The sequence below is a fragment of the Myiozetetes cayanensis genome, unplaced genomic scaffold, assembly GCF_022539395.1.
Source record: "Myiozetetes cayanensis isolate MyiCay16 unplaced genomic scaffold, myiCay2020 scf2-11, whole genome shotgun sequence".
Taxonomy (NCBI): Eukaryota; Metazoa; Chordata; class Aves; order Passeriformes; family Tyrannidae; genus Myiozetetes; species Myiozetetes cayanensis.
The window spans coordinates 91,860,502-91,876,379 of NW_026087411.1; the positions used below are offsets into that span (position 1 = coordinate 91,860,502).

General features: G+C 35.1%; 1 protein-coding gene across 2 annotated transcripts in view; it reads right to left on the bottom strand.

The window, feature by feature from the left end:
• Window positions 1–15,878, bottom strand: part of MCPH1 (microcephalin 1) — a 41,409-nt gene that overhangs the window by 12,147 nt on the left and 13,384 nt on the right. The window contains exons 8-9 of one of the 2 annotated variants that reach the window (XR_007629010.1): window positions 8,524–8,632; window positions 327–398 (exon numbers count right to left, since the gene is read on the bottom strand). Coding sequence is in view for 1 of the 2 variants with exons in the window: in XM_050316099.1 (XP_050172056.1) it covers window positions 8,568–8,632 (65 nt within the window). In the remaining variant the exon portion in view is untranslated. Of the gene's footprint in view, window positions 1–326; window positions 399–8,423; window positions 8,633–15,878 lie in introns of those variants that run through there. The other variant, XM_050316099.1, reaches the window with a different exon arrangement.

Sequence of the window (15,878 nt, forward strand, 5' to 3'; positions counted from 1 at the left end):
ACTGGTCCTTTTATTTATCATTAATCTCTGAATCCTGAAGAGTTGCATTATCTGTTCTCTGACTCAGAACACACTTCTTTCTGAATTATTGTTGAGGTCTGGAATACAAGCTTTTATATAAACTATATAGTTTAGCTTTCCTTTATATATTTTCTAGAAGTACAGTTGCATTAAGTACTTGTTCAGAGTCTGCCAACAAAGAAAGATTTTTCTAAGTCATCTGAAATATAAAACATGCATTTCAGTAGCTAAGAGGCAATAGTATTTCTAAATCTCCACAGTATTTAAAAAACAATGTGATACTTCCTGTATGTTAACTTACTGACCCCAGAAAGAAGGTGTCCAACCTCAAAATGTATTTTTTCTTCCTTCCAAGTTTGAGTAGGTGTTTCTTGGAGCTGAAGGACAAGAAGAAAAAAAGTCCTGTTTTGTACAACCTGCTTTTCAAGAAAGTGAATTCAAATTTTCCTTCTTAAGCATGTCATGAGTTTTGTCTCATAAATGACAGATGAAAATTAGACCACAAAATGTTTTTCCAGGTCAGTTTTCAAGAATAAAGTGCATTCACATAAAAAATTAACTTGATAATAATAATAATTTTACATCTGTAACTGGTTGAATTCCATCTCATGTATATTAGATCTCATTTTGTCTTTGAGTCAAGAACCTAGGCCTCAGATATTTTTCAAGAAAGGATTTTAACCAATAAATAGCACTTTTGAATTGTATATTACTGAGTCCAAATGCTCCTCTTGTGCCTTAAAGTTGACTGAAGTTCTGAAAGAAAAAAGCCTTAGAGTACTCTCAATCTCAGATATATGCTTTGATGGAGCAAAAAAATGCCTTCCCCTTTAGGACTCAAGAAGATACTTGCCTTATGTGATTTGGCCAATGTACCAGATAAAGTTCTTTTTGGAGGCCAGGAGTGAGGCAGGGGAAAGCAGTGCGTGTGTGTGCAAATGCAGTGTAAGGCATTATTATGTATTTTAATAATTATTATATTATATTATGTATTTTAATAATTATTTTAATAATTATTTTATTATTATTATTATTATGTACAGGATTATTATGCTATTTCGCTTGTACTCTTCAAATTCCTTCTTCTCTGGCTCTTTTAAGTCCATCAGATGGTTTTGAAACTGGTATAGAACTCTTATACTGACTTTTGATCTTTACAGCAATATTTCAGAAGTAACAATCTTCAGTCCTACTAGTACATGAGCCAAAAGACAGAGCCATGTGTAGCACAGGAATATTCAACAGTCTTTTATCTAGGAAGGTTGTAATGTAACTTTAAGTCTGCTTTTAGAAACAATCTATAAATTGTAATACATTAATTTATTCAAGTAATTGTGGCTCACAGCTGAAAATAATTTGTAATGGTAATGAATGATTATTATTCAGTATGTTTTAAAAACAGCAATTATTCAAAGCTGTAATTTACTTTCTGGCTAGCCTTTCTCCTCTTATCAGTCCTTTGATAGTGATATTTTTCCAGTTTCCTCTGGCTGCAAAAGTCAATTTCAACTGTAATTTCCTAACCAAATATAGCATCTCTGCTTTGGTCCTAGAAAGATATGAAAAAATGCACCCATTCTAACTAAATTCAATCCTGCCATGGGGAAAGATGAAAAAACAAAGTATGCTACTAGAAGACAGAAAAATAAGATGATGTGACAGGTGCCTGGGTACCATTTTTCCTTCACCGTAAAATACTAGAAAAAATGAGAAATCCTGTAATCCCAGATATAGCAACCCCTAGAACTTCTGTTTGCAAGATGAAAGATGATGAGTGGTTTCAGACTTTTCAGACCAGCAATGTCAGAGTTTACAACTTATTGACATTTTCAGTTTTCTGCATGCAACCAAGTGTAGCTAACAACTATATTTAAGAAAAAAAAAATCAATCATAGGGGATACAAACCTCTGTAGCAAGGGACAGCTTTCACAGCATTCTGCAACTTTAAGGGACATGTTTACCTGGCTGTGATCATTAGCAAAACTGGAGATGGATTTTTTCTATTAGAATAGCCAAAGGTTAATGGGAGAGCAGATGCTCCTTTCCAATCCTTTGGCTGCAACAAAAAAATTTCCAAGTAAATTGACACAACATGAAAAGTTTTATTATCATTTCTATAAGCACAGGCAGCAGGGATTTCCATTCTGATGGGAAGCTTAAGTCTTTCCAACAGGTACCAGTTAGGGGTTGGCTTCCTGGTCCACTGCTCAGGAAAAGCACCAGTCCAGTTCTCAACTGTCTTTCACTAGGAAAATTTCATCTCTGGACCTTATTATGAGACACTTGAGGAATCACTGAATCATAGAATATCCTCAGTTGGAAGGCACCCACAAGGATCAAGTCCAGCTCCTAGCCCTGCACAGGATAGACCCAAGAATCTCACCGTGTGCCTGAAAGCATTGTCCAAACTCTTACTGAATTCTGTCAAAGGCTTGGTGCTGTGACCATTTCCCTGGGGAGCCTGTTCCAGTGCCCAGCCACCCTCTGGGTAAAGAACCTTTTTCTAATATAAGAAAGAGATGAAGACAGGTAGATAACAGTGTGACAGAAGTGAATTTCAAGAAGAAGGATGCTAAGAAGGGTAGAAAGCTACTTTATAGCTTAGATTCTAACAGAAGACAAAAGATTGGGTGAGGAAGGGCACTCGCTCACCCCAAAAAAGTCACAAGACAGGAGAAAGAGGAACAAGGGCTATATCACAGGGCAACACTATGTTACAGAGAAAACTCATACAGGCAAGAAGAAACATTTTAAAGACAACACCAAGGCACAAATTAATTCTGTCATTAGTACCAAATAATGTCCAATGTGTACTCACCTTCCCAAATGATCTGTGAGAAAGTCATGCAGTTTCTGCTGAAATTTTAAGCAACATGAACTTCTCCCCTCAAACCCCAGCTTCACCACGGTTAAGAAAACTAGTTTGTACTCTTCTGTGAATAATTTCATGTAGGAGTGAATGTGTTTCATCTGTTCAGACACTAAAAAAGTGTTTATGCTTTCATTATGATCCAACGAAGTGAACAATCTCTTTGGACAGCTGACTTATGACCAACTAAAAGCACTTCATAAAGTTTCTGATGAGATACCCTATGCCCGAATTGCAAGATAAAAAACAAGCCCAAGGGTAGTGGGCAACAGTAGAGTAGCTTCAGCAAAATTAATGGTTTGATATTTAAGACCTCATCAGCCATTTATTTGATTTTTGGTAACAGTGGTTGCTACTCACCATGGAAGGTTCATTAGAAATGATGTTTGCCTCAGCTACTTCATTGCAGACATCACTGGTTTATTAATTCTGTTCACAGTGGGTCATTGGGCAGAAGCAACTGAGGCACAGACAAATTTCCATTGTGCAGGCTGAAGGGATGGAACCGTTTTTAGAGGGAAAGAACCATTTTGAAGCCCCCCAATTGTTACATGTTGGGTTTGCAAAATCAGTAACAGTGTGAGGTTAATTCGGATAGTTGAAGTCTTTTGGAGATTGCCAGCTATGCAGCAATGAGTGGAATTTGAGGTGAAGATAATCCTGAACGTGTTTGCAGCCCAAAAGAATCAAGCCAGGATTTATGTTAACTTTGTGTTAAGATATAAGATTGTAAACCTCAATAAATAATTCTCTGACAAGATTAGTAACTCACTTGTTGATGATAGTCAACAACCTGAGTTAAAGCTATACAGCCCTCTAGACAATATGGTAAACAACTGAACGATACTTATTTCAGGCTCTGAGGTGCAACAGAAATATTAAGAAGGGTAGAATAATAATTAAAAAAAAAACAACTCAAAACTTTTTTAGGATCATGAAGAGTTAATCATACTTGCACACAAATCTTTGAAAAAAAAAGACTTTTGTAGTGTGTGTGCAATGTGTTGCAAGATTTTTTTCTTATTTAGCTGATTGCATATTTATATTTCTGTTCCACACAGACTTTTTTGTAAGCTCATAATTCAGTTCTACAAAGGTGATACCATTAATCTATAAAATGTTTAATTTCAATGTAGAAAAGAATGGTGATATTTGTTTTAAAATATTAAAAAAATCTCCATGAAGACATTTCAAATACTGATAAAATGGAGTTTAGATATTTTTTTTTTCAGATTGATTTTCAACAATTTTCAAGATCTGTGAGAATCATCTAGAAAGCAGTTCCATCAGCTGAAGGCTTTCCGACCTGTAGAGTCACGCCAGATACCAGTACGTTTAAGCAGGGTGTTCATTTTTCCAACACTTAAATTTAAAAAAAAAAAAAAAAGAGAAAAAAGAAAAGAGGATCTTAGCAGCAGTTCCTTTTCCTCCTGGTAGTTCCTGATGCCAAGAGGGAAAACAGTTTCAGTTTTACACTGATTCTCTGTCAAATCAGCTGCAATCCCGTGGATTGGTTGGTTTTCTGGCACGATGGTTATGACCTCAGCCCTAAATGTAACAGTGCACCCTAAAACTGGAAAAGAACAGAATATAGACCTCTGTTCAGCAATGAGGTATGTACACTTCAAGTATGGACTCCAAGCCCTCACTTCTTGCACAATGTTTATGTACTGTTCCCCTCATGCTCTGAGCCAGAAAGAACTGCATCTATTTCTTGCGCTAAAGCCTCCCTTCCACCGTGAAATCCAAGAATGCATAGACTTTTAAATAAAAGGATGGAGATGATACAGATGTACTTCAAGTAACCTGGGATTCCAGGATTTTATTCTCAATACTTATCCCTATCCGCTGTTCACCATGGATAGATCTTGAGCGATTTCCTACTTACCTAAAAGTAATAATAAAAAATATGTTCTGACTTTATGTAAGACCTCATAAATAGTCTCTGAACCAAAAATCACAATACCTACAAATCTTCTAGGAAAAAAAACAAATGTGAAGTGGGTTTTTTTGCAGACAAAAAAAATCAAAACTCTCTATCTAATTAAGCCAGTGTTTCTTGAAAAAGGTTCTAAAAAACAACCAATATGTAATTTGTTGAGTGAGCAGAAATTTAGTGACACCAATTGTTACACAGCACAAGCTTAAACTCTTTGCAAAAATGTTCTCTCTTCTCAAAAAAATCTTGTCAGTTCAGTGTTGATACATGCACCTTCACCAAATCCAAAAGCTACAGAAATACAAGCCAAGATGAATGTTTAAAAACAAAACTGAAGGAATTCCAGCACAGTCCATACTGTCGTCTTTGTGAAAATACAGTTTTAACTATCCCTCACAATGTTTAACTGTTTTTTTTCATGTGATTAGAGAGTTTCTTCTATTAACTCAGAAAACAGTATATTGTTTTTTTACTGTAAAATTTGAGTTGCATTTCTAGTGATATGATACTGTTAGATGCTTTAAAAGACATCCATTACCTCTCACATCCCTCTAAAACTAGGAAAAAAAATTTGTATTTGAATAAAAATGGCAGTTAACCGGTTATTAATAATGAGTCTCCCATATTTTTAAAGGACAAAATATTTACATTTGTGACATGCAGCAGGCGCTGTGGTAAATGTAAACGTTTTTGTGACAATCAGCAATGAAATGAGCACTCAACCTTATACCAACAGTTTATCACCACCGTAAATAACTTGTTTGAATACGTTTTTGGCTTTATGATTAACTTTAATTATTTCACTTCATCCTCCCTATGCAAAGCAACAAAGAACTATGTATCCAAATTCATGGAATAATTAAAAAATGTATCACCATATATACAGGGTTTATTTTATCGATAAAATCCAGTATCATCAACATAAATTTCTAGAGCAGGGAAGACTCCTGATGACATTCACAGGCATTAATCGACAGTCTTTATCCTTAACAACTCTGTAGGTGAAGAATCTGAAACTATCCTCATTTACGTGTTGCTTTGTCTCAAAACTAAGAGTCAACTTTATAAATTTATCTTTATGTACTGTCTTTGAACACACCAAAAGTCGTGTTTTTGGGATGATAGTGTTGTGTTAAATCTGGAAAGCTTCTTCCTGAAGCCATTAAAGATTCCTGAAAATCTTACTTATCTTCCACCAGCATGTCTGCAGCTGCCATTATAAACTGCTCTGTCTTCATGGCTTTTGTTTGTTGACAGTACAGTTTTAGATAAATTTGATTAGAAGTCTTCCATGTTAAGAGTACAATAAGCATGCCTATATAAAGAGTATAGACAAAGAAATTGTGAGTACTTGTAATTTAAAATTGTTACATACAAGCATCTGAACAAAGTCATTCTTGATTTTGATTTCAGCTAAAACAAAATACAAGAAACTCAACTTGCATGAGGTTTTGAAGAAAACAAATGCATAACACAATAAGCAAAGCAGAGAAATACAGCATCTACAGCTTGATTTATATTAAACTAAAGAAACTAAAAATGACAAAAAGAAATAATCAGAGAAGTAAATAATGTTAACACTTACACCAGTCTTATGTCATACAGGTATTTTTCCATGGCTTTTTTAATATTTACTATCACATAGTGAACTCCAAATGCTTATTGATATGCATTCACTGTACCGAATGAGTTAGAATTGTGATCACGGTAGCATACACCACAGCAAAGGAGTTGTAACTAAAGTATACGTAAAAGTTCCAGTTTAGACCTTGTCCAGGAATTACATTCAGCAAACAACTAAAATATTTTTAAAGAGGTAGTAGATTTTTTTATACCCTTTTTCTGTGACAAAAACCTAACTGCATTTTATGTAGCCATTCTTAATTTGGGAAGCAAAATAATGAATTTAACAGATTACACTTACAACAGATTTCCAGCAATACAATCTGTCTGAAGATTAACATAGTCACCACATTTGTGGAAATGTTTGTATATTAAAACATCTAGGAAATGGCATTTCTTTTGGACTTGTATTTTTAACATAAAATTTCTTTTAAGATTTAAATAAACATTAGAAAATACTTCTTAATAATTAATGATTCAATAAAATAACAGTTTTTAAAATATTCATGCTATTTCTCTCAGACACTTTTTTGTTTGGGCAAAGGAAACAAACTAATGTTTCCTAACTTCACTTTCACATTGTCAAAAGTTAGCAAAACATTGCAATGTTTTAAGTTGTAGCCACTGGAAAAAAGTATTAAATAAAAACTTGTATAATGTTTGGTTGTTTTTATAAAGCTTCAAGAACATACTCTGATTGGTACCTGAGAAGTTTTGCCACTTAATTATTTACAAAAATTTACACATTCTAATTTTGTTCAAAACAATGACCTCTTAAAAGCAAAACTTTTCAGTGCAACAGTCTAGCTGCTAGACTATCTGGTTAATCACATAGCATCTTTTTGTGAAGTTCTTTTTACTTTTCAATCAAACGCCCACCCTCCCCAAAATTGTCTTTAAATGAATCTTCATAGTTAAACTGACAATGAAAACCTTTAAAATTAGTTTTAAAAAGCATTCATGAAATGAATGAAAGTATGTACTGCTATTTTATTGATATTTGAGTGAAACTGTATTATCACCCAGCTGAAAGGGATGGATGAAAGCAGCAATCTTGAAACACTGAATAAGAATTTCCCCCAGAGCTTTCTTAGCTTTGCTACTGTTAAACACCTCACAGAGCATTCTTCGCAAGCAGACACCAAGTGATTTATACATTCTACCTAATACTTGGTTATTAATTTTACAAATAATACATATCTACATATTTAGGAAAGTAAAGGGAGGAAATATATAAGAAAAGTAACAAGTAGTAAGATGCAAACAAGTCAAATAATAATTTTAACGCAGAGAAGATCACTGGTCCATGGAGATGAATATCCCATCTTCAGGATGGGATTGAACCTAGTAATTGCACCTGCTCACATCTTTTACATAAAAGGGGATCAAAATCTGTGATCAGCCTCTTTGAAACTCCACCAATAAGTACCAATGAAACTTTAGTACTTTAGGACTTCTCATTCTCAAAACAACTCAGCAGTCATTCTAATTGTATGACTTGCTACTTACTGATAAAAAGAACTAATATTTATTTTCCTGATTAGTTTTATGTTTACTTAAAAAAAACTTTTAGAAGGGAAAAACAACTACAGAAAGATTCAGTGCTAACCCAAGCCTCTCCCCCTTTTTTACAGCCAAACTGTGCTCAAATACTGAAGTTAAGATATTTAGTTTTACTGGAACCTAATAGACAATCTTGCATAAATCTTTTCCATGCAGAAACATCCACTGGTGATGATCCACTACAAAACAATTAAAAACTACTACCATATTTAGTAACTCCTCAAAAAGGGACAGGCATCTTTTCAGGTTACTTCAGTGGCTTTTCAGGAAAAACAGTTCAGGCTGGCTTATCAAACTCCTTTACGATGTCAGCTTGGCATGAACTTCAGAACTCAGAAGCCTGAGTTCTATGGTTATACATGATGACCACTAGTGTAATATTTCGAGAAAAGTGAGATTCAGAAAAGTTTTTAAATTGATAGTGCATAGAGAATACATTTATCTTTTGTACGTACAAAAGCGAGAAAAAGAAAGAGCTTAACAAACCAAATGTCCAGTTAAACTGACCTTTTGGAGTCTTCCAGCTTTTCTTAATCCCCCAGTGCGTTCTTTCATTCCTTAAAAACTTTGCGAGAGCCATCAGTAACATGACACTCTGAAACTTCATTTTTATTACCTAGAAACAAAATTTGGAAACTTGAAATGAAATACGCAATCTTGTGAAACTACCAGCAAATATTTTATCATGGCACAGTGCTATGCGCAGGTAAGATACTTGTTAATTTGCACCAGTTACTTTTCATGGTATTTCAATTTGAGAAAAAGAATGACTTTCAAGCATCTGACTTCATCTTTGAATACCTGTTTTTGTAAATGAACTAATTGCAAAACTCCCAATTTCCAGTATTTGAAAACCGTATATTACCTACAAGTAGAGAATCAGCTAAATTGCTTTCTATTAATTACCAAATTTGCAATTGCTCTGAATACAGAGATATTTGAGTCTAAAGAAACAGTGATTAGATTTTCTCTTTCATATTGAAACATCAACGGTTTCAGTACACACAGTTTATCTAAAATGACCTGAAAGTCTGAAATATGTTTTCAAACAATTTGCAAGCAAATCTAGCAACCTGTTAGTGGGCAATGTTGCCTGCATATGCAGGCATATCAGCCCTATTATTTAAAAAAAGGCACCATTCATAAGAATGCACTCTAACGTGTCTGCCAAAAAGTAGTATTTTACATTACATATTTTATGAATTAACGTATATTTAATTCTTCAATACGGTCAGGATGACTTGTATAAGAACTAAATAATAAAATCTCGAATTTTTTGAGAAATTAGCTTGCTTGCATAAGATGAAAAACTTTATTTCTTGGTCAATGAAGTTTTAGTTGCTCAAAATCTAAGGAGATAATTTTTCCCAAATTTAATTCAATGGAGTCTACTTTAGAACATTTGTTAATTTTTCATTTCAAAGAAATGCATGAGACTAGTTCAAGGAAGTTTAATTAGTGATTAAAGAAGCCTAAATTCAGCTACTGCCAAATAGGTTTCTTTGATTACTTTTGGAAAATACTAAAGGGTGCTCTCCATCTTTACTAGCCTGAATGCATATATAACTAAGAATCATTTGGTTTTCCTCTGTCAGCTAGTTAAACTCTTATTCCTCGAGGTGGTAGGAAAAAAACCAAATTACAATCCATTACTGATTACTCATTTTAAAATTATAGCCTTTAAACTAGTCAAAATTTATTGCAGTAATTTTTGTGTAATACCAGTAAACCTGGTTTTCAGGTGCAATTTTTCATTTAAATCAAATATTTAAATACAAAGTGTCATGTAATAAAGGGAGAACTAATTACTTAATTATGTTAATTTTATTTAGTATTGCATTGAGGCCTATCATTTTCAATCACTGAGCAAGACTGATGGCAAGTAGGAGAAAAAAACCCTTGCCATTAAAAAAAAACCCTCTTTTTATGAAAATTCACTTTTTTTTACCTCTGTTTTGAGAAAAACAGACCTTTTAAATATATATTTTTAATCTTAAAAACCCCTAAAAACTACACGACTGCATATGATGTCAGGAGATCATCTACTCCACTGCTTTACCCCAAGCAGCCCTTGCTAATTTCCAAATATTCATTAAGTCATTTCAGGTACTGCAACACCTGATTTTTTTTTTTTTTTTGAGGGTTGGCTTGGGCTGGGGTATGACAGTGAAAAGTGGTGCAATACTCCTTTTGCCACTCTTGACCTGAATGCTCCACAGTTCTTGTTCTACAGCTCTTGTCCCACTTGGGATTTAAGTCTCAAGACCTGTATTCTTGGACCACTTTCCAGTTAGGGTTCACTCCCATGGGTTCTTCATATTTATAGGAAAGCAGGAAGAGGGAATAATGTCCCTCATCTCTGATTATCAGCTCAGGGATCTTAGGCATTACATAAATAAGGACTATTCTTTGCAATCCAGTTCCTGCTGCTTCTCTCCTGAGTATCAGGACTTTTAAAACACTTTCCAGATTTTCCCTTCTGTAGGTCTCAAGCTTTGATGTTGTCTATTTTTCCCTGATTGCTTCTTTTTAAAGCGGTTACTCAGGCATAAGTAAGGAGTTTTCACCTTTAGTAGCTTTTCCTAGGGTGTTTCAGATAAAGTTGACAGAATTTTTTGAAAAAATTCCATCCACTGTTATCCTTAAATTAAGTTTGAATATGCAGGTAACTCATGCCACTGTGGTCCATTAGATCTCCCAAATGCTCTTCTAAAACACTGCTCAGTGACTGGTACCAAAAACAACAGCTCTCTGAGGTATTATAACAAATCAGAGTGCCTTTACTTTGCAACTTAAGTTTCTACTCATTCATGATAATTTTATCACCACTGAGAAGTTTTGAACCAGAATATCAAAATTACATTTGATATTCCCATTGAGGTAAAAAGCAATGATTAGGCACAATGAATTAGTTTTGTTCAATCAAATAAAACACGTCTAATAAAAATTTTATCTGTAGTGTTCTACTAAAAAAATATTGTAATGAAGTGTCACTTAAGCTATATTGTATCTACTATTTTGTACTTATCTACAGTTATTTACCCCAACTATGAAGAAATTGTCTGAATTTGTCATCATCAGTAATCTTTCAGGTACACATGCACAGAATATTTATTAACTTTTTTGTTATTATTGTTGAAGATATTAATCCAGCATGGGCAAATACCAAGTTTTACTACACAGAACACAATTTCTTCAAGACTTCTGGAAACTTATGAGACCCCCAGATTCTCAAAGAGACCCTGTTAATGGTTTAGAACAATTTAATGGGTTTTTTTAGGTGCTCTAGGACAAGTGTCATCAGGTTTTGTAAATTTGACATCAAAATAATCCTCAATCCTCTGTTCAGACATACTTGTCCATTTTTGTTTCAATAATTAATTACAATCAATTTTTTTGTGAAGATAAACAAAATAGGAATCCAGGAAGAAATAGTTTTCTTCTTCATGCCTCATTTGTTTTGCAAAAAGATATAATAAAGTGTCAATAGAAGACAACATACAATATTTTTTAGTGAGCCTGTCTTCTTCCAAAACTGAAAAAAACAAAAGGTACATCGAGTCTATGGAAGTCTTCATGTGTGTGCTTTTAAAGACGTAAACAGTATTTTGGCAGCATTACGCACCATAGCACGTAGAAACTCTGGTAAAACTTATTCACCTAAATTAAATGTAATGATTTCTTGCGCCAAATAACAGAATGGTATTTCAGATTTCTCATCTTAACACTGAACTACATTAATTACACTACAACAGGTCTTAGTTTATGTCTTTTGGCCAGTTAATATTTGCCTCCCACATTCACCATAAATATCTGAAATTCACTCAGCTAAGCCTTAAGTTTATTTTTAAGACTGGAAATAATGCTAAGTCTGAATTCAAATTTCTAAATTATTTTAGAAAAATAATTAATAATAAATTAATAAATAATAATATATAAAAGCTTAAATGAGCATACTCTTGCACTCCTTGCCCATTATTATTTTAGCTTGCAGATGAAATCACATGACTTGGACCAAACTGAAAGTAAGTAGCCATATTTATGTCTCTGTTGCTCAGCAGAACAACTGAGCAGCCTTGAATGGACCCTACAAAGGAACATGAAGTTGCTACCACATAAGCATTAGGACTTGAAAAGTTAGTTTCAGATTAGCCTGCATATTACACTTCTACACATCAAATGTTCCAGAGAGTCTGTTCCAAATAGGAAAGGAAGATTATCAAATCTTCTTGTCATTAAAGACACTGGGGAAAAGTGCTACTGACATAAAATTATAACCAAAAAAATGGGCAAGAATAATGTTTGGTATTTAAAATATATACAGATATAATAAAATTTTATATGACTCCTAATTGTATATATTACTCCTAACTGTGTGTATATATTTATATATATATATGATGAGTGAGAATAGTTCTTTGGCTTGTAAAAATATTTTACTGCATTTACCAGCTTTAAAATAATGTACAATATACAGCAAAACAATTTACTATTTATTTACTAATAGGGACAAGAGTCAACTTACATTTAATTAAAAAAAAGGAAACACTTGACCTACATTTAATAAAAATCAATTATTCCAGCATACAGAGTCACAGCAGTAAGTTAAAAACAAGAATTTCATTTTCTTCCACAAAACTTGCATTATTGAGGAAAACACAACTCCTCTTTCATTATTGACTCCTTCCATTTTTAAGTCAGCTCATTTGAGCTGTCAAACTTGAGTTTCTACTTAACAGCACAACAGATGTACGAAGTTGAATATATTATACTTGGGAAAATGGCCATCACTGACAAATCACAAATACTATTAAAATCACTAGAAACACAAATTGAGACTTACAGATGTTCCTAACAAAAAGAATAAACATTGGATAAGTTTTGTTTGCTAAATACTGTTCCTTTTTTTCTCCTCCAAAATCTCTTAATTTTAAACAACTTGTCCACCATGAAAATAAAAGCATGACATGCCAGAACACTGATCATAATTTAATCACCAGATTTTAAAAAATGAACTTGCATACCGAAGTTTGAATGTAGCAAATAAGCCTGACAGAGTTCAAGAAGCGCTTGGACAATGCTTTCAAGGCACACAGTGTGATTCTTGGGGCTGTGCAGGGCCAGGAGCCAGACTTCAATGATCCTTGAGGGTCCTTTCCAACTCAGAATATTCTGTGATTTTTTTCCTTCTATATTTGTTTCCATGATTGTTAAATGAAAAACTGACTGTTCTTTGACATTAGGAAATATATAATTTAAGAATAGTCTTCTAGCACATTGCCATAAGGCAAAAATACAGATAAAGTATGTTCATATATTTTATAGAATCATAGAAAGGGTTGGAAGGGACCTTAAAGATCATCTAGTTTCAGCTAGGCAGGGACACTTCCGCAGATGAGGTTACTTAGAGCTCCATCCAACCTGGTCTTGAACACTTCCAGGGATGAGGCATCCACAGCTTCTCTGGGCAACCTGTTCCAGTGCCTCATCACCCTCACAGTAAAGAATTTCTTCCTAATATCTAAGCTAAACTACTGTCTTTCAGCTAAAGACCATTCCCCCTTGTTTTATCACTACATGACCCCATAAAAAGTCCCTCTCCAGCTTTCTTGTAGCCCCCTTAAGGTACTAGAAGGTGCTCTAAGGTCCCCCCAGGGCTTCTCTTCTCCAGGTTGAACATCCCCAACTCTCTCAGCCTGTCATCACAGAAGTGCTCCAACCATATGATCATCTTTGGGGTCCCCTCTGGATTCATTCCAACAGATCAACATCTTTCTCATGCTAGGACTCCAGAGTTGGATGCAGCACTCCATGCAGGGTATCACAAGAGTAGAGCAGACAGGGAGAATCACCTCCCTCGACCTGCTGGTCATGCTGCTTTTGATGCAGCCCAGGATGTGGCTGGCCTCTTGGGCTGCAAGCGCACATTGCCAAGGCATACTGAGCTTTTTGACTAAACATCCCCAGGTCCTTCTGCCCAGGACTGGTCTCAATCCACTCTCCATCCAGCCTCTACTTGTGATTGGGATTGTCCTGGCCCACATGCAGGGAGATGACATCTGTTGCTCTTTCTTCGTCCTTCATCACTGCTGTAACACCATTGTAGAAGACTACCAAATTTGTCAAGCATGATTTGTCTTCAGTGAAGCCATGCCGGTTGCCACCTATCACCTCCTTATTTTCCATGTGCCTTAGCATTGTTTCCAGGAGGAGCTGCTTCATGATTTTGCCAGACACCGATGTAAGACTGACTGACCTGTAGTTCTTGAGTCTTACTGCCCCTTTAAAAAATGGGCATTATGTTTCCCCTTTTCCCATCAGTGGGAACTTCACAGCACTGTCATGCCTTCTCAGTTATGATGGATAGTGGATTAAACACTTCCTTGGCCAGTTTCCTCAGGATCCATGAATATATCTTGTCAGGTCCCATGGATTTGTGCATGGGAATCTTCACGTCCCTTAAATGGTGTCAGACCTGGATTTTTCCTACAGCAGGTGGTTCTTCATTCCCCCAATGCCTGCTTTCACCTGCTGCAACTTGGGCAGTGTGGCTGAAGCACTTGATGGTGAAGTCTGAGGCAAAAAAACTCGAATAAACCAGAATTCTCCATGCTCTGGGTAACCAGGTCTCCTGTATCCTTCCTGAGAGGACCCACATTTTCTCTAATATTTCTTTTGTTGCTGATGCCCCTAAACCAGCTTTTTGGTTACCCTTGATATCCTTGGCCAGATTTACTTCTGCCCATGCTTTAGCTTTCCTAACCAGATCCCTGGTTCTTCAGGTAATTTCTCTGTATTCTTCACAGGCTATCTTTTCCTGCTTCTGTCCTCTGTAAACTACCTGTTTGTGTTTTAAGTTTGTCCAGGAGTTCCTTGTTCATCTGGAGAAGCCTCCTGGCCTTCTTCCAGGACTTCCTCTTTGTAGGGATGCATTGTTCTTCAGACTGGAGGAGACAATCCTTGAATATCATCCAGCTCTCTTTGGTGCCTCTTCCCTCAAGGGCCCTAGCCCACAGTACCAAACAAGATCCCTGAAGAAGCCAAAGTCTGTTGTCCTCCAGTCCAGAGTGTTGAGCCTGCTGTGCACCCTCCTCACTGCCCCAAGGATCCTGAATTCCATCATTTCATTGTCACTGCAGCCAAGGCTAGCTTTGAGCTTCACATTCCCCACCTTGTCCTGTTGGCAAGGACAAGGTCCAGCATGGCACCTCTCCTTGTTGGCTCCTCTATCACTCGGAGAAGGAAGTGGTCATTTATGGATGTATGTTTATAACACACTTGCATCCACTGTTTTTTAAACTGTGCTATAACGATGCACTCCAGGTATTAAAATACAGATGTAGTGAACCCAAAATAGCAGATCACAGTTCAGTGATCACTAATTACTCATAGTCACCGTTCAATATTTCAACTGGATTTCATAACTCTGATACCAACTTTTTTGAGCCCTTTAAGTTAATAATTATTTTACAGAAGTCATTGATGAACTGCTACAGAATTTTCTAGGAAAAACAAGTTACTAAAATATACAATTACAAATATTCACCCCCATGTAAAGTTTGACAAACAGAGTTCAAAATATCAAAACTGGAAAATGATAACCCCAATGCAAATTAGGACCATTTTCCACAGAAGTTCCTGAGATTCAATATTTTAGTATACATTTTCATTGTAATACATTGAGCTAAACTAACTAAAAAATGCTTAAATATAAAAAATACTTCTAAAATTATTATTAAAAGATGAAGATCAGTTCACATAAAAAAGTCATTGTAGAAAAAGATGCTTACATTGCAACTTATGTCTTATTCCATCTTTACCTCTGCACAAGTTAGAAATTGCTAACTCAAATATTTTTTTCA